At 50.7% G+C, this 19,682-nt stretch overlaps 1 protein-coding gene across 5 annotated transcripts in view; it reads right to left on the reverse strand.

Annotated features, from left to right (window-relative positions):
• The window catches only part of TRAPPC9 (trafficking protein particle complex subunit 9), a 725,402-nt gene that overhangs the window by 148,947 nt on the left and 556,773 nt on the right, over nt 1-19,682 (reverse strand). For all 5 annotated transcript variants that reach the window (XM_014346060.6, XM_034966644.3, XM_034966648.3 and 2 more), the window contains one exon: nt 129-219. In XM_014346060.6, the coding sequence (XP_014201546.4) occupies nt 129-219 (91 nt within the window). The remainder of the gene's footprint in view (nt 1-128; nt 220-19,682) is intronic.

Genomic DNA, 19,682 nt, shown 5'->3' on the forward strand with positions numbered 1-19,682 from the left:
TTCCCGTGATGACCTTCAGCACCCACCAACATTTGGGGTGCCCAGCCACACCCCCAAGACCTTGCTCGTGCATTTGGAGAAAAGGAGCACATCCACCCAGAATCGATGGGCGGCTGGCGGGTACTCACCCCACTGCAGAGGCGCCAGCTGCAGGTGCTCCAGGACGAGCTGGTTCAGGAGTCCTTCCACACTCGCCTCGCCGCTGCGCTTCAGGGAGGGGTGAGCCTTGGTCAAGGAAAACGCAACTCCTGCGGAGCCCAGGGACAGAAGAACGTCTAGAAGTCTCTAGACAGAGACCCTCAGATGGGAAACCTCCTACAGCAGATGTCTCCCCTCTTCCGAAGGGACTGTCTAACCAACCACTATGACATCACCCTGGGTATGTGGACATCAGGGGCATATAAAACAGCAAGTGCTTCTCCTCCTACCCCTCAAATCTGGTAAATTAAACTACTGTTATGTAAGAAAGGGAAATCCACTGGGATAATTTTAATCCAACAACTATTCTTGCTGGGGAAAATAAAGAGAAATGGAAGGTTATTTTTCCTTAATAAAATATGCAAACTGGTTCACTGTTCAATACAACCCATGAGTTCTTTGACATGCGTCAGTTTCATGCTGGTTTCACGTCGGTCCTGTTATCCTTCTTGATGTAATTACACATATTATTATGAACGAACTCACTTAAGCAAGCTCATAATCGAGGAAGCCATAAAGTCTCTCAGCAAGTATCAGTGGGTGAAGAAATTAGGTTTAAAAATGTAGAAAAAAGAAATCTCCCTTGCGCTAGTATTAAACAGCCAATGTGATTCTCAGATCTGTAAACCTCTTTCCCTTTTCCTACATAAGTTAAAGCCACCACATTTAAGTTGCAATAAAGGGGGAAATTTTTAGTTTCTGACATTCTCTAGTGATTGCAAAAGTGGAGAAAATACCCCACCTTCCTTCTTCCTTTCATAAATTAATTCCATTCAACAAACACATCCAGTTCATCTGAAGCACACCGTGCACAGCAGGTGGTGTGGCCTTGAGGATGAAGGAAGGGTGGGCCACGCACCCTGAAGCTGAGAGGTTCACATTCTGGTGAAGGCAGCAACGTAGAACCTGAGAATCGCACTGGCCAACCCCAGGGACAGTCCTATGGGAACAAAGCTCCTGCAGTTTGAGGTAGAATGGAGCAGAGGCTGAGCATTGCGAGAGAGAGGGAGCAGGACGAAATGGAGGCCCCGGGTCTCTCCTGCTGGCTCGTGGGGGAGTCGGGCTCAGAGGTGCTCAGCAGAGCGGGCATATCCCCCTCATCAATGGTCCAATGCAATAGTCACAGAGGGCTGTCCAGACAAGAAGGCTGCCCAAGAGGGCCAGCCGGTCACACCACCACAGCCACCAGCAGCAGTACAGGCTAAGGGCAGCAACATGCTGCCCTGGGGGCTCAGGAACCCCTACCCACTCCTGTGTCCTATTTTAGCTTTTTTTTTTTTTTTTAGAGACAGAATCTCACTCTGTCACCCAGGCTGGAGTGCTGTGGCATGATCTCGGCTCACTACAACCTCCGCCTCCCAGGCTCAAGTGATTCTCCTGCCTCAGTCTCTCGAGTAGCTGGGATTACAGGCACCCGCCACCATGCCCAGCTAATTTTTGTATATTTTTAGTAGAGATGGGGTTTCACCATGTTGGCCCAGGCTGGTCTTGAACTCCTGACCTCAAGTGATCTGCCCATTTTGGCCTCCCAAAGTGTTGGGATTACAGGTGTGAGCCACAGTGCCCAGCCCTAGTTTAGCTATTTTGGACTTCTTTCAATTCTTCCCAAATACTGTGTGCTCTCTCTGAATTCCAAGCCTCCCCTCCCACACTCTGCATGTTCTGCCTGGAAATGTCTTTCCCTGCCCTCTTCTCTTCCCTGACTTTATATCTCAACCTGACCTTGCTTCTCCTGCAGGAACCCTCCAGAAAGTGTGCATGCATCCCATGACAACCTGTGCTAGACACGGTCATCTTCCTGTTACTTGGCTTCAGCCCTAGCCTGTGAGCTCCATGAAGGCAGAGACCTGGTCTTAGGGCCTAGAACAGTGTTTGGTTCACAGAAGTTGCTCAATATATATTGCCTGATGAATAAATGAACACTAAATGAGCAAATGTCCCAGGTAGGAGTGCAGAGGCCACGCCTCATTCAGCAGCACAGCCCGTAGCCCCTCCACACGCAGCACAGTGCAGTGGCTATGAGACTCAGCAAACCTTCCTGCACCTGACACCCGGGGGCCTGCTGATGGCTTCTGCACATTCTCAGGGTTCACTGCTCAGGGTCTTCTTGCTCCTGGCTCCAGTCCACACATGCTGCTTGCTTCATTCCACAGCAACCCAAATGTCTAACTCATCCCGTCCTCCCTCAGTAGAGAATCCGAGGGCTTGGGAGCTGTGGCTGAAGCTCTGAGGCCGGCAGAGATGCCCTGGCCCTGAGTAAACAGCTCCTGCCCTCACTGGCTCTGCTCCCTCTCTTCTCTTCGTGGAGCTTGGTGCCGAAAAGGGCAGGTTCTGGAGACTCGGTCCAACTTTGAATCCTGGCACCCCCACAAATGAGCTTTGGTTAATTTACTTAAAGTCCCTGGCCTCACTTTCTTCATCTGTAAGATGAGCATGCTAGCAGTGCTAACTTCACAGGGCCGTCATGAGGAGTGCACGGAATCATACCCCTGGCCTGTGGGTAGCATTAAGTAAGTGTCACCTACTGTTAGCATCAGCCTCATCCCCATTCTTCTCCTCTCTCCTGTTCCTCCTCCCTCTCGGAGGAGAGGCAGAAACTTCTCTCCTTGCCCCAGGAATTCAGCCACCATTTCTGTTGCCTCGAACTCCCTTGGGGATCTTACTCTCCCGCAAGCAATTTATCAAAGTGTTTCCTGCAAAGATAATTCCCTCCCTTAGAAGAATTCTCCAAACGAAATTTTCTCCATCTCATTACACACACAGCCCATGTTTGCTGAACTGATACTGTTACTGACAAATACTCTGCAATGAACTTTTAATTATCTGATTTTGCCCTGTGACAATCCTGGAAGTTCGGATTCTAGCATTCACCTCATTCATTCAATAGTTAACAGGCAGCTATCTGAGCTAGGGTTTAGGGTTATGGAGCTGACTGTGACCCAACAGACAGTCTTTTCAGAACATGCTGACCTCCAGCAATCATACTTCCAGGTTTATACCCAAAAGAACTGAAAGCAGGGACTCAGACTGATATTTGCAAACCCACGTTCACTGCAGTGATCTTCACAATAGCCAAAGGGTGGAAGCAACCAAAAGTCTGCCAACAGATGAATGAATCGACAAAATGTGGTCTATCCGCAAAATGGAATGTTATTCGGCCCTTAAAGAAAAGGACATTTTTGACACATGCTACAACATGGATGAACCTTGAGGACATTATGCCAAGGGGAATAAGCCAGGCACAACAGGACAAACACCTATGATTCCACCGATCTGAGGCACCTACACTGGTCAAATCCACAGAGACAGAATGGATGTGGGCGGGGCAGGGGAATGGAGACCCCTTCGCTTCAGCCATAGTGAAAGCAGGTGGCCTAACCACGGAGCTGAACAGCTGTCCCTTCTCGGGAGCCAGTCCCCAGGCACAGACAGCCACAGATATTTTCTAACCTCACTTGGGGCCTGAATCGCCTGAACTAGGTGCTGGGTTATGAGAACAAACGTTTCCAGGAGTGCTCAGTCCCTGAGGGAGACAAGGAATGGGAGGGAATGTTTCATGGGTGCCCAGTTTCAGTTTGGGAAGGTGAAAAAGTTCGGGAAGCAGATGGTGGCAATGGCTGCATGATAATTTGAAAATGTTTCACACTCCTGAGCTGGACACTGAAGCACAGTTACGAAGGTAGATTTTCTTAAAATGCCGACCCAGGAAGGAGGCTATAATTAGGAAGCGGAGCAACGCTAAGGAAGCCCGGAGGAAGCCATAATCAGGAACAGAGAACTGAGAAATCTCGCAGGGTAGCGGCCTCTGAGCAGAGGGCCACAGCAGGAGCTCAGGAAGCCCTGGACAAGGACAGCCCCCCTGCGGCCCCCTCGTCCTTCCTAAGGCAATTTTGCAGGCAGCTTCCTCCAATCAAGCATGCAGCCGCCCTGTGTGTTCATTCATTTTGCGTCAGTGGCCATTTCCTCCCTCAGCAGTCAGGCTGCATCTCCACGAGGGGTGCTCCTTCTCGGGGAGTAGGCACAGGAAGCAACAGCTGGGGATCGGGGTCCTGCCTTCCTGCATCTCCCACGATGAGGACGGAGGCCGCCGCCCCGGGCCTGTTTTGAGCGCCAGCAGCAGCGAGGCACCCCTCAAGGAAGCAGCGCCCTGCAGCTCCTTTATCTTTTTGCAAAAGCGAATCCGACTCTCCCTCAACGAGCCAGCACACGTGGAACCCAGTGGGTTTGGATGTCCGGGGTGTTTGGGACCTCAGGCATGACCTGTGTGGTCCCTTCCCAAGCCCTAAGCCGCAACAGGGAGGTCAGGCCCTACGGGCATCTGGCCATTCGTGCTCTCCGTTCCGAGCACCCCATCAGGGCTAAGGAGGTGCCCTGCTCCAGGCCCAGGGACATCTGCAGAGGTTGAGCTTGCTCCCTACCACTGCACTCTTCTCAGGAGAAACAGCCAGGCCCAAGGACACCACGTCTGCCTGCACAGGGCAGTCCATGGCCAGCCAAGCCCCAGACTTGAGGTGAAACCAGGTTCCTAGGCAACTCCTGGGAGGACCTTAGGCTCTGGATATGTGGCAGGCTCACAGGTGGAGAGAGGGCTGGCCTGGCTGGGCGACGAGGGGTCAAAGGCCATTGTGAGGGACCCCTTCCCGGTCTGTTTTCTCAGTTTTCAAATACGGGAAGGCGAAGGCTTGTCTCCCTCAGGGACTGAGCACTCCTGGAAACATCTGTTCTCATAACCCAGCACCTAGTTCAGGCGATTCAGGCCCCAAGTGAGGTTAGAAAATATCTGTGGCTAGATGATGAGTTAGTGGGTGCAGCGCACCAGCATGGCACATGTATACATATGTAACTAACCTGCACAATGTGCACATGTACCCTAAAACTTAAAGTATAATAAAAAATTAAAAAATTAAAAAATTTAAAAAAAAAAAAGAAAATATCTGTGGCTGTCTGTGCCTGGGGACTGGCTCTCAAGAAGGGACCGCTGTTCAGCTCAGTGATTAGGCCACCTGCTTTCACTATGGCTGAAGCGAACGGGTCTCCATTCCCCTACCCTGCCCACAGCCAAATGCCTGAGTAAACGGCAACCCACGCTCAGCTTCCCAGAAATTTTATTTTCTTAGGAGGAGTTACTTAGTATTAAGAACTCATTGGCTGGGAAGGTTTGTGTCTTTATGAGCAGGGCATTGCAGGGTTTCATTGCCACAGATAATGAGTGAATTGTTTTTCTTCCTTTGAACCCACAGATTTGAATATCCTCATTTTAATGCTCAAGGCACCATATTAAATTACTCGTCAAGGTGAGGAATGTGAGAGTAAGGGAATCTCATCAGCAAAGATTAAAGAACTTTTCTGAAGGAAGGGGAGGAAGCAAAGCATGCATCTGGCACGTCGGAGAGGCCCAGGGACACCTGTCCAGTGGTGAAGGGGCAGGTGCTCAGCCCAGGAGCCTGCACTTCACCCTCCCTACAGTCTTGCTGGGTGAGGGCTGGAGCTAGGATGCAATCCCAGGGCTATGTGGTTCCCACGCCTATGCTTCCTCATGCACGTGCTCATCCACTCAGGCTGGGCCCTGGGCTGGATGCAGGGTCCCGAACCCAGCTCAGCGGCACATGCGGCACCCTCCTGGAGCCCCTGGTCTGGTGGCCACAGGCCAGGTGGGATTGGCTGCACCCTGCTCCCCGCTGGGGCTCCCTGAATCCATGAGTTATCATCAAACTCGGGGCTTGACATCTTTCAAGAAGGCAAGCAAAAAATGCAGAGTCCACCATAACCCCATGGATCTGCACACTTGGGGGGGTGGGCAGACCAACAGCCAAGAGCTCCCATCTCCAGGGTGCGTGCTGCAGGCAGGGCCCGCTGTAAGCAGCTTGCACGTGCTCAGCGATTTAACGTTCATCATGGCATTACAAGGTAGGCATTATCTAATTTACAGAGAAGGAAAGAGGCACAAAAAGGTCAAGAAACCGGCCAAGGTCACACACCACATGGCAGCCCACTCTGCCCCCAGAGGCTGTGTTCTCAGCCACTGCCAAAGGCCGCGTTCTCAGCCACTGCCAAAGGCCTCCAAGTTACAGAAACTGGGCAACAATACCAGGCCCCGAATGTCATGTTTCTGCGTGAACATGTGCATGCACACCAGTGTGAATGGGCACATACCCATACATGGGCCGCCACAAGCACATGCGCCGCAGCACCCCGAGTCCCGCACAAAGGCAAGGCTGCTAAGAAGCTTCAGGGCCCCGCTCCTTCCTGGCCAGGGAAATCTCCTGCACTGCTGTGCTGCTCTGGCCCCCACCCCGGCATGGAGCCCTCTCTCCCCATGTAGTACCCAAGGGACACCACGATGGCTCATACCAGGACCCTCCCAGGAGAAGGTCAGGGTAGAGGGAGGGGAGCACCAAGGTGGCCCTGAGACTCCAGCTGCCTCTCTCTGGAGAGGAGGTGAAGGAGAACCTCCTGCAGATGAACTGATGATAGTCTAGCTCTCAGGACTGTCTGCCCTCAAGAATCTCCGAGGCAGAGGTCCTAGGGCCCCACTAGGATAAAGAGACACAGGAGAAAATGTGGAGACAGAGGAAGACAAAGAATAGGCCAGAGGGCTGGCCCTGTGAGCATTACGATGATGACGTCTGCCAGTCACAGGTAACACGCACCACAGGTTTGGGACAGGCACCCACAGTTTATTTTCTTGGAAACTGTACAGTGTATTCCAAAACTGCTCAATTCCAGGGCTCCTAAGGTTGCCCCAGCCTGACCCACACCTGCTCCAAAACCACTCTGGCTTTCCTCCGCTATAGAAGCACACAGCAGCTTGGGTACTCCTCCACTATAGAAGCGCATCGAGGCACAGGCACTCCTTCACTGTGGAAGCTATACCATGGTGTGGGCATCCCTCCACTGTAGAAGCGTGTCAAGCCACAGGCACTCCTCTGCTGTAGAAGCTGCACCATCACTGGCACCCAGTCGTCTATCAGCCGGGGGAGGGGCCCTGGGTGCAGTGTTCACAGCCTCAGTCCACAACGGCACCTCCTCTGGACAGAGGGAGTCCCCAGTGCCCGTTCTGCAGGTGGTCAGGAGGATGAAAAGATAGAGGGGAAGGCTTTCAACCTTACTGATGCTACAGGCCCTGTGGGAGTTAAACTCACTCTGCCCTCCAAGGATTTACAAACCGAGACGTGCCGTGTTTCTCGTAGCCCTGGCGAGGGGCTCCTTCCTCTGTGCCCCACAGCCCTGGCGAGATGCCTCTCCTGTGGAGCTTCAGGGGCTCCATGCTAACTGTCCATTTCCATGTCTGTTTTCATAGTGGACTTGGAGATCCACATCCTCATGGCGTGCTGCAGACCTGGACGCACCCTGCTCTCTCCTTTTCAGGCTCTGTGCCCAGCTCTTCCTGGAATGTTCCTCCCCTTCTTCTACCTGGCAGACTCCTCTCTTTCAGACCCAACACAACCATGCCCCTCAGGGGAGCCAACTGAGCACAGCCACATGCCCAACCTGCCCTGGCGGTCTGCACAATGCTCTTTCGAGCGTGATCCAGCAACGCTGCAGTTGGCACTTGCATGTCTCTTTCCCTTGAGGAGCCGTGAGCACCTTTCTTTGAAGCTCTCATGTCTCATGCAACTCCTCGGACCAAAAGTAGCTCCATAAACATGGATTAAATAATGTAATGAAAACATGCATGGCAAGTCTGCATGAATGTAGGCATAAGGAAAACGACAGTATTCATCAAAAGCCGCCCTTCACCAGCAGTGCACCCACAACGCATCTTCAGCATGGGGAACAGAGTGGCTCCCTGACGATCTACTCTGGCACACCAGGAGGTAACTGATGCTGGCCCTTGGCACAAAGTCAGCACACACAGCCAGTACCGTCTAACATGTGAGGGGACCGAGCCTCGGGAAGGTCAAACAACTTGCTGGCTTTGAGTGACAGGCAGGATGCTAGCCCCAGCCTGGGATGTCACTTAGCTACACGTGATGCTCACAGAGTGGAACTCCTCCCTGCCCACAGGGGCACGGGGCAGATGCAAGCCTGCTCCCAGATAACTCCGACCAGTCCTGTGAATTCTTCTGTGGCAACCGCTTGGCACCAGCATCCCTGCCCACAGCCACCCTGCAGCTGCCTCCTCAATTCCTGTTACTCCATCGGCCACACCAGCCCTGCGTGCTGTGACACTGCTGGCAGGAAAACACAGTCAGTGCCCTTTATGAGAATTCTTAGAGGTTTCGGGCAACTAATTTTGATTTAGGGTAAGTTTCTAGAAGGTCTCAGGCTAACTCAGGGCAGCCCCCTGCACTTTCTACCTGTCGAGTCCCGGCACCAACAAGACCCTCACCGAGCAGTGTGCAAAGCTGTTTCCCTCCTTGCGGGGAGGCCCAGGAGAGAGCCAATGCCAACCCCCAACAAGACCACTGGTCACTGCACACGACTGGGTGATCCTGGGGGTTGCTGTCCTTTCCAGGAGGGGTCAGCTCTGCTGAGTCAGTTTGCCCCAAGCCCCCACCTCACCAGTGGCCTGGGCTCAGCCCCACTGCTGCAGTGCCCTGAGTGTGCCACTCCTCCTAGGAAACGCCATCCCCTGCGGAGTGTGAGGGGACTGGACCCCGGGAACTAGAGTGCCTGCAGCGGAGGGAAGTGGGGCTGCTGCTTCTCTTTCCCTTGCAGCCACCACAGAACAGAGCAACTTCCTCTTCAGTAAAAAAGACATCAGATCTCACTTCCTCCGCTCCTGACCAGACCCCTGTGAGCCATGCTGTGACTCACTCTAATCAAAGGCAGAGGAGAGTGGAAACGTGTGTGCCGTGCTGGCAAGATGAGCTCTGTTTCACTGTTCTGGTTTCGGCGTTCAGCTGTCATCTCACGGCCCTCATGGCTCATGGGCACACGAAGTCACGCTCAGAGCAGTGACCAATTCTCACTGAAGAAAACGCTCCCACTGGCCAATTCTAAATCTCAGAGTCGTCCAACTGGGTCCCAGAGTGGAAGGGGGAAGGGAAGACACGTTGGGACATGCCTCAGCCATGTTGGGCACTACGACAAGGGCTGTGCATGTTCCCTTCAACCAGGTGGGGCCAGGACAGTTGCCACTCTTACTCAGGGAAAGAACCAGAAACCGGAGGGCTCAACCACACATCCCAGGCTACTCGGGGACAGAACGGCCACCCCCGGAGCCACTTTAACTACAGAGGCCAGGCTCTTTCCTGCAAAACGACATCTCCAGAGGAAAAGGACCTGCTCAAGAGCCCGTCTGCCAGACTGGTAACAATATGGAAGTGGAAAAGCATCCCTGTTGACGAGGCGGGGGGCACACAGGCATGCTCCCGCTTTGCGGTAATATTCTGCAGCAGGAAAGAGGAGAGAGAACATTGCCTATGAAATAATATGAGAAGTTTCCCAAGATATGCAGTAAGTGAAAAAAGCAAGATGCAAAATGTATACATACCTTTTGTGTAAAAAAAAAATTGCGGTAAAAAGGGTGTTTGCATGTACTTATTATTTCAGAAATAAATTTTGTAAGTTTCTATAAGAAACAAATAAAAGTGGGCGCTCTGGGAGGTGGAGAAGGAAAAGGGCAGATGGGAATGTCTATTTTTTAAAACGATTTTGAACCATGTGCACCTACTTAAGGTAATACAAAAATTAGCATAACAGAAGTAAACAATAATGTGCCCTTGGTAACACCATGAACAAAACTAAATGCTGAGAGTTCACTATGGGCCTGGGACGCTGGGACACAGCTGCACTTGAGTGTGGGCCTCACCCCGGTCAGAACTGAGAGGCTCTAGGGAGGCAAGTCACTGATACACTTGGGCTCAAAACACACATTTTTGTTTTTCTTTCTTTCTGCTTTCCCTCCTGATTCTCTTTGGAGTTTATTTTCACTTTCTTGAAATAAAGACCTAGATTTTGGCATATTACTCTCATTAAAAAGTCTCACACCAGGCTTTGGAGGCAGGCAGCAGCCCCGTGCCTGCAGAGCAGAGACCATGCCTAACAGGCCCGGCCAGGCTGAGAAGCTCTGCAGTGATTAGTCCGGGGAGCAAGTCCGCCTGTGAGTAATTACCAAGTTGCCAAATGGTGCTGGAGCTTTGGAAGCCATTCCAATAGCATATTTCTGTATTAATTTGCTTTCGGACGTGAGCCATAAAATTATACAGCTAAGCTAATAAAGCTAATTACCTGCATGCATATCCGACTTCCTTTCAGCCCTGTAAGCCACCCAAACAGTCTTGCATCTCAGCCTGTGCACAAGAATGGCAAGGCTGGCTGAAGGCAGCGATTACAGCCACAGTTGTAATACTACAACATACAGTGGCAATGGTGGCAGTGATGGGGGTGGCTACTATCTCTTAAATACGTGGACCCTGGCATTCGGAGCAAGAGGTCAATCCATAATGATGATGACAATAGTAGTTCCTATCATTATTGCCACTATAGAGAACATTTCCAAGGTGCTTGCTGTGAAGGATGCCCTGGGTAAGTGCTCAACACGCATCTTCTCACTGCAATACTCACCACTTTCAAGCTAAGACTTCAGAATATGGTGGGTATGAGATAGGTACTGTTATTTCCATTTCAAAGATTTTTCTAGAAAACTGAGGCTCATGGAAAGAAAAAGAAAGCCAGTGCCGCTAGCAAGTGGCAGGGGCCAGGCTTGAACCCAGCCAGGCTGACCCCTGAACCCACACTCTGCTCTCTGGCTTTCAGAGATTATTCAATATGTTGTATTGACTCCTCACTGTAAACCTGGAAACCAGGAGCCATGAGTCCCACTGGACAAAGATCCTGCTGTCCACAGGGCCAGGTTGTGCCAGGGCCCTGCAGTTGGCCAGCGGTTGGGTCAGTGTCCACACCAAGCCTGGCCAGTGTTTTTCCAGCCCAGAGGGAAGCCCAGCACAGAGCTCTCCATGGTGCTGAAGCAGCTGCCTCCCCTCAAGGCACTTGGGGATGAAGTTTCCAAATCATCAACAGGTTTTTACCCCCACCATTCTGCCCCTGCCTCTCAGGAGACAGAGATGAACACACTGGCAACAGAACTGTGAAATCACTCCTGGGGCCAACCCAGGCTTCACAGAAGCCCCCTAACCCATGCCCACTGTTTAATGACTGACATCCCTGTGTGCCTGAGCCCTAAGAAGACCCACGTCCCAGCCCAGCTCATGTTCTCATATCTGGAGCTGCCCACAGGCAGTTTCTAACACCCTTGCAAGGAAACACAAATTCCTCTCACAGTGTCCTCCAAGCTTGCCACTTTCTGCCTCAGAGACACGGCTGAGTTATTTGGAGTCCATTACAGTTTGCTCACATGCCCTGCTGGTCAAACACCTGTGGAGGCAGTGAGCCGTGAGGTCCAGGGGCTGGGGCTAGCCCTGCTCAGTTTAACCGTCCTCTGCCATCCCTGCTCAAACCAGCAAGATGAATGAGGAGGCAGCCCCACCTTCCCAACTGCTTAGCTTCTTGGCCTTCCCGTGGGAAAATATTATTTCAAAGAACAGAAAACATGCAATCCAAGCCACTAAAGAAAGAATTCAGAGGACTGCTTGTGGTTCCAAGCCCTGGGAGAGGAAGGGACAGTGCCCCAGTCACCGCCACGTGGTAGAGGCTCCATAAATGCCTGCTGCTTTTCCCTGAGCACCTGTGACGTGTCAGTTACCTACAGATCATCGCACTTAGTCCTCAAAACAACTTCAGGTTTAGGAAGCCTCCTTGGGGATGTTAGGTAATGCTCCCAAAGCCACACAGCCAGAAAGGGGTAGATTCAAACTCACCCCAGTGGGGATTCAAATTCTGGGTCTGCTGCTCCAAGAGCAGTGCCCCCTTCCCTGTCCAGACTCCTCCCATGAATCCGTGTTTCCAGCGTAACCAGCCTGAAGTCCACAGCATGCCATAGTGACGGGGTCAGGAGCTCACCTTCAAAGCAGCACTAAAGACACAGAGACGTTTGGGTCCTGTGGAACGTTAGAGGCACTTGTGTTGCCCCTTGAAGAGGGCGAGAGCCCCTTGGACTCAGAAAGCCTTTTTCTCCTGTGAGGTCACACATGAAGTTTTCTGGGGGACGACGTAAGGCAGTGGGAACACAGATGTGCTCTGTGTTATCGGCTTAGGCCAATAACGGTGTCAGCTCGTCCCCTGCCAGTGAGATGGTGAGGCATAACTCCAGGAGTAAGGGGTGTAAGCAAGTGGGGCTCCTTCTAGAAGAGGGGCAAGGGGCGGCTACTTGCCCAGGAAGAGCAGCCCCAAATATGGCAGGCAGGGAGCCCCAGCACAGCACTTGGCAGGCTGCCCCTTGGCTCTGGGCCCCGTGCCTCACTTCCACGGTAGCGCCAGTCACCCTGGGTTTCAGATACTTATGGCCATGACTGATTTCCCAAACTAGACCCCGGTAAGCATCCTGAGGACAAGGGGCAGGTTTATGGTCTCTGAGTCCCTAATTCATTTCCACAGACTTGGTCACAAGTACAAGTCAACTGAATGAATGATTTTTTCCAGGGATGATGCAGAAGGAACCTGATGGTAGCTTTCAGTGACCACCTATGCAAGGCCACAGTTTATCAGTGAATGTCTACCCACACAAGCTTGTGTCCGGGAAGATTTACTGAGCACCTACTCTCTACCTGGCACTGGAGGAAGCCACGCTTCCTCGGGGCAGTGGTCTTATGTGTGTGTTCAGCCCACAAAGATTACACAGCACACTCAACTCAGAGCCACATTCGAGCTTCATACCCGCCACATGTGAGATGCAGAGGATGTGGCTCTTCTGTGAAGGGGAAACTGAGGTTTACAAAAGTTGCATATGTCATACCCCGCTCTCTCCAACAGTATCAGATCTCAATCCCTTCCGTGAATTTAAAAATCTGGCTTGAAGAGAAAAAAATACACATTGAAAAAACAGAAACAGGCCGGGTGCAGTGGCTCACGCCTGTAATCCCAGCACTTTGGGAGGCTGAGGTGGGCGGATCACCTGAGGTCAGGAGTTCAAGATCAGCCTGGCCAACATGGTGAAACCCCGTCTCCACTAAACATACAAAAATTAGCCAGGCACGGTGGTGGGTGCCTGTCATCACAGCCACTTGGGAGGCTGACGCAGAAGAATTGCTTGAACCCAGGAGGCAGAGGCTGCAGTGAGCCGAGATCGCACCATTGCACTCCAGCCTGGGAAACAAGAACAAAACTCCGTCTCAAAAAAAAAAAAAAAAAAGAATTTAAAAAAACAGAAACAAACAAAAAAGGATATTTAGTTGACCCTTGAACAGCATGGGGTCAGTGGTGTCTACCGCCTACACAGTCGAAAATCCACATGTAATTTTTGACTCCACCAAAACTTAACTACTAATAGCCTAATGTTGAACTGAAGTCTTACAGATAACATAAACAGTAAATTAACACGTATTTTGCATGTTATATGTATTACATACTATATTATTACAATAAAGTAAGCTAGAGAAAAGAAAATATTAAGAAAATCATGAGGAAGAGAGGACACATTTCCTATTCATGAAGTGAAAGTGGACCATCCTTCATCCTTATCTTCACGTTGCGTAGGCAGAAGAGCAGGAAGCGGAGGCACTGGTCTTGCTGTCTCAGGGGTGGCAGAGGTGAAAGAAAATCTACATTTAAGTGGACCCACGTAGTTCACACCTGTGTTGTTCAAGGGTCAACTGTGCCCTGAGCTATACTGGATACTCCCCATAATTACCCCCAAGAGAGAGGCCCCATCCTATCTTCCTTCTCTGCAAGCTGCATGGTTCAGAGCAGGGTCACTGCTCTGGTTTTCCACTGTAACCCTTTAGAGCAGAAATGAGTTTCACAAGTCAGGTAACCTACACACCAGCAAGAATCCTGTCCCTAGTTGGCCTCCTTCATTCCAACTCGACACCCTTTAAAGGCCTCACGGAGGGCTGAGGGCAGGAGGCTGGGAGAGAAAGCAGAGACAGACCTGTACTGCCCTATATGTATATTTGGAGACTCTTGTGCCTAATTTCCAAAGGCAGGGAGCACAACCCCACAGAACCAAATGTGTTCTAGACGTACAAGGCCAGGCCAGGAGCAGGTGGAAAGGAAGACTTCATTCCACCATTTGACCAGAGCCGTCTGTCCTCCTCACGGTGAAGGCGATCCCGTCACTCGCTGGGTCAAAACCCTTCAGGGCGACCCACTGCTTTTAGGACAAAGTCCCAACACCCCAGCACAATCCATAAGCTCCCTCACAGCTTGCTTTTCCTGTTGCCGTTTCCCCTCTTAGACCCTGAGCCCGTGTGCTTGTGTGCCTGGGTCCTCACTTCCAGAGACGGCGCTGTTTGCTGTCTTTGCTCTGCTTCCCCTCTGCCTGGAGCACCCTTAGCCTTGTCATTCTGGTGAACACCCCCATCTTCTAGAGCTCAAACATTGCCTTATCTGGGATGTCTCTATCCTGGAAACCAACCCTTCTGTCCTCCCTGGCTGCCACCACTGCACCCTGCAGAGCACACATCCTGTCCTTGCTGTGTTAGGTGCTGGGGATTCAGAGACCAAGTTGGGGGCCTCCCTATGTTAAAGAAGCCCAGCCTCCTGGGCAAGGATTATATCCTACTTATTATCAGGAGTCATTCTTTCTTATTTATCACATTTAATTATTTAATCAATATTTCTACAGAGCCTTTTTGTTTACAAATGTTTCCATGCGTGCCATCTCAGTTAATCTCCATGTCTTGGGAACTATGAGTGTTGACTTCCAAATCTTTGAAAAACACAGCCAGATGCAAAGCAAATGCACAAGGTTAATAAAATACCTTCCCTGTCATTTTCTGTGAGGCCATTAGCAGTAAAATATTTGGTAATGTACCGCAGTCAAAGACCATTTGAAACCATGGGGCAGCTTTGAGATCCTGTCTATATTTATGTGACTGAAGTCTACCATGACCCGGTTTGGCATTTTAGGAAAAAATGATTGCTTGGTTCACTCTGCCCCTGGGAAACGTGAAGCCAGATGGGAATCTGTGAGGTTCTCTTTGGAACCTGTAGACCTGAGGTGTGTGAGCCTCATCTCTCAAAAATAAATAAATAAATAAATAAATAAATAAATAAATAAATAAATAAAAATAAAATAAAATAAAAGTAAGTGCTATGCTCAGAACATCTGGTTAGTATCCAAAGTCTACAGAGCAAAAGCTTGAACTCCATCATGGAGAATTTGACATGAAGGTTTTCACACTGGATTTGGGTTGAGCATCATGAAGTGGGTGCTCTGGGGTGGGGGTGCCTTCAGTTGGGTCATCTCTCCCTGCTGGAAAATAGGCTGTTTGCATCCCACGCGCAAGCTCTGGAGTGAATGACTACAGGTGCAGGGGCTCAGCTTAGCCCCACTTCAGATCAAATAAATTAGCAAATTGTCATAAATAGAAATTACACTAATGGAAAGACTGCTTTAAATGATTAATGAGCCTCTTTGCCATGACTTTGTTTTCTAATTTGCATCATGAACTTTCAGAATGCTGATGTTCTTGCCGCTCTCATTTCAGTAAGTGCCCCAGCATCTCAGCTGAGTTCCCTGGTGTGAGAGACCCAACTGGACAGAAGATGTCACACAGTGGGATGTGCTGCCAAGGGGAGAGGTCTGCAACTGGCTCACTGCTGCAAATCTTGCCTGGGTGAGAATATTCCAGAGTCCCACAATGGAGAGCGGGTGAAATGGACAGAGCTCTGCATGGGGTGGTGGGTACCAATCAGTGGTGAGACCTAGGAATGCTGCCATCTCCACAGGCTTCCTCTGGTAAGTGGGGATAATGCGAGGCCCTGGCAGAAGCCAGAGGCGCTTGTGCTTCTTCCTAGATGGAGCTGAGCACACAGCACTGAGGGCAGCAGCTGCCCGTGCCCCCGGCTCTGCCACGGACCAGCTGGGTGACCTACAGCAAGCGAGGTGACCTCGCTGGGCCTCCCCGTTTTCTCATCTGTGCAACGTGGATAAAACTACTTCAGAGAGTTGTTGTAAAAGTGAAGGGAATAAATCTGTATAAATTGCCCAGAACGGTGCCTGGCATCTAGTAAGTGCCATATGGGTTTTAGCTGTTACTTAAGCTCTGTAACTTTATGATTCTATTACATAAGCTACGCATGCTCACAATAATCATCACGCTAAAAATACAGTGTGTATATGTCCAGCATGTACCTGATCACACAAACACAACACACGTCGATCCGTGTGCACGTTCACACACACATGCATGCACACACATGAAGATGGGAAATGGTGCTGTGGATGCCGGGGAAAGGCCCTTCCCCGCTCTCATGTTCCAGATCTGAAGTCTGTGCTGCCTATGTGTCAAACCCCGACCACTTTCAAAGTCATTTCAAGGTGGGCATGGCCACCAGATTTGGATTTGGGGGAGGCAGCCATCAAATCTGTGCCTCTCCCACCTTACCCTCCAGCCCACCGAAGGCCCAACAGCCAGGGTGATGTGACGGCCTCGTTGGCTGGCAAGGCAGGACGTCTCTCTGTGGCTGACAGGGCTTCCCTGCTATGGGAGATTAAAGGCCTCAGAACCACGTTATTACAAACAGCTATAAAAGCCAAATTCCCTCAAGGCAGATACAAAATGCAACCCTGCATTTTACTTAAAATGATCAAGGAATCAGCTGCACTGATGGCAGGAGCCGTTTATAGTAAAATTCATTTAGAGAAAACTATTTCTCCAAACGTAACGATTAGAAAAACACAGTGTGCTATGTTTTAAAAGAATCTTGTTTAAAGATATTTAATTTTTTTCAGGAGATAAGACAGAGCTCCATTAGGAAACATGTCTGAGAATAGGCCAGAAGCCACTTTGAGAGGCCGAAGGGTGGGCCCACACAGCCCAGGTCAAGTGCCTGAGTCCCGCCTCTGTCCTGAAAGGGAGGATAGGTCAGCGGAAGGCAACTCCTCCTTACTGGAAAGAAGGCAGTCTTGAAAATGGAGAACAAAGCCCAGTGTGACTGCATTCCAGGTGAGATCACCCAAACAGGGCCACTGTGCCTAAAATCCTTACACTGTCCTGCTGGTGAAGCCCGAATAAAACTGACAAACACCGCCGCCACTGTGGAGCCTCTTCACTTTGCAGAGGGTGACTGTTGTCTGCAAGACCCAACACCCCTCAGCAGTGCACAACCTGAGACCCAAGCTGTGCCTGGGCTCCCTGTGCCTGGGAAGGCAGCTGTTTGAGGACACAAGGCCCCCTGTACTGAGATCATGGTTACACCGTCCACATGCCTCCACTCTCCAAGTCATGTCTGTTCATTTGTCCTCCGCATTTCACAGATATTCCACTCCCATCCCCTACTCTGGGTATCTAAAGCCATTTGCCTTGGGCTTCTCCAGCCTCTGCCTCACTCTCAAAGCAGCCAAATTGGTTAAAAATGCTCCTCCAGACAGAATGGAGGAGGCGGATGCTTATCAGCCTGGTGGGAAGAGATTGCTCAGACGGCCCAGGTCATTCGCCTTCATGGGGATCAGCCAAACTGCGCACCCAGTTCTTCCTACTCCAGCTCACACAGCTGGATTCTGATACCTCAGCAAGCCTTGCACCAATTCCTGAAATGCTCTCCAAAGGGTGATTTGCAACAAAAACAAGGAAAATGAAAGGGTGAGTTGACCCTAGGCTTGCCCGAAGCGTGTCCCTCCCCTGCTTCCACAGCAGACGGTCTGTGCAGGGCTGCTCTGGAAAAGGAGCCAGGCTGCGACGTAGACTCCTCCTGTGAGTTGCAGCTCCTTTCACACACTCACCACGGCACTCGGCATCGCGCAGCTGAGCTGGTAGCCATTCTGTTTGCTGTGTCATTGAAATGGAAACTATTCATTCAACAAACCATTTTAGGCTGGGCATGGTGGCTCACACCTATAATCCCAGCACTTTGGGAGGCCGAAGTGGGCAGATTACCCAAGGTCAGGAGTTCGAGACCAGCCTGGCCAAAGTGGTGAAACCCCAACTCTACTAAAAAATACAAAAATTAGCCAGGGGTGGTGGCAGGTGCCTGTAGTCCCAGCTACCCAGGAGGCAGAGGTTGCAGTGAACCTCTCTGCAACCATTGCACTCCAGCCTGGGTGACAAGAGTGAAACTCTGTCTCAAAAAACAAAAAAAACAAACAGTTTTCATACCTATGTGCTAGCGATTATACTCAGCACTTGGGCAAGCAAAAGAGAACACATACTATCACAGCAGGGTCCACACCTGATTTTGAGCATCTGGTGTGCCCTGGTGTTCAGTCCAACCTCTGGCACATGGTAGAGCCTCAATAAACGGCTGTTGGATGAACAGGATTCCACCTGACCTCAAGACGGCACAATCTGGCAAGGGAGAAAATCTGCAGAAAAAAACTAATTTTCTGTACTAATTAAAGACTGTAACTAACAAGAATGAAGTACTGGGTGTCACAAGAGCCCAAGGGAAGGGGCTGTTGCAGCCAGGCCGAGATGGGAGGGAGGCTGATGGCAGAGAAGGCTCTGAGGAGCAGACAGTGAGGTCCATTCTGAAGGATGAGTAAGGAGGGCCTCCCCTGAGGTCAGGTAGCAGTGTGGCATGAAGTCTTCCAGCAGGAAACGGGCAAGGGGGATTCACCTTTGCTGACGCCTTCCAGGGCCAGGAGCTATGTCTGCACCTTGCAGATGTGATCTCAGTTGAAGCAGTCAACAGGAAAATAACAAGTTTTGGGATCCTGACTATGCCTCTAGTTGCACAATCTCTGGTGAGTTATTGAACTTCCAAAGTTTACTTATGTTTTGAAAGGGGTAGGTACTACCTGCTTTGCAGGTCTGAGGTAAGGAAAATGCTTCTGCTCACCCATAGGTGATCAAAAAGGCCGATGATTCTTAGAACTTATCCTGACAGCAACGGCCTGCAGCAGGTTTTGTCACACCGGCTGCACAGATTAGTACATGGCCCTCAGGTCACACAGTCTCCCTTTCTGGATGTTGGGAGTGGCAGGGCCAGCCTCTGACCCCAGGCTCCAGTCCTCAACAATGTGGCATCATTAGTCCTATCCCAAAGGCAAATATAGAAGATTTCTAGATCACGTGGTAAAGGCTATTATCTGCTATTAACAGAGTTCACAGAGAGTTGGCTATGCTAAGGTTTCCCAAGTTCAGTAAAATTGTCCAGTATTGGTAGCTGGAGGGTAAGAAGAAGCTTAAAAGAAGAGGGTACCAAAGGTAGGTAGGTTTTATCCAAAAAGCATTGCTGTATAGCAAATAAGCCCAGCTCTCTGGGCCAGATGCTGCATGTACTAGGAAGAGATGCCCCCGCCCTCCAGGGAAACGGCACAGACATTACAAACAAGCATGCTCTTATCAAGCAGGAGAGGTCTGGGTCGGGGGGGCTGGGGGGAAGGATTCTCTTTAAAATCAGCAGGGTGATGTGGGCAAGAAAGCCTAGGAAATGCGGAAGAAAGGGCTTAAGAGATTTGTGAGCATGAGGAGTCCTCTGTGAAAACTTTGATCCTGGGATAGAATAAGGATAAATGCACGAAGACAGCAGAAGCC

This window comes from Pan paniscus, chromosome 7 (assembly GCF_029289425.2).
Source record: "Pan paniscus chromosome 7, NHGRI_mPanPan1-v2.0_pri, whole genome shotgun sequence".
Taxonomy (NCBI): domain Eukaryota; kingdom Metazoa; phylum Chordata; class Mammalia; order Primates; family Hominidae; genus Pan; species Pan paniscus.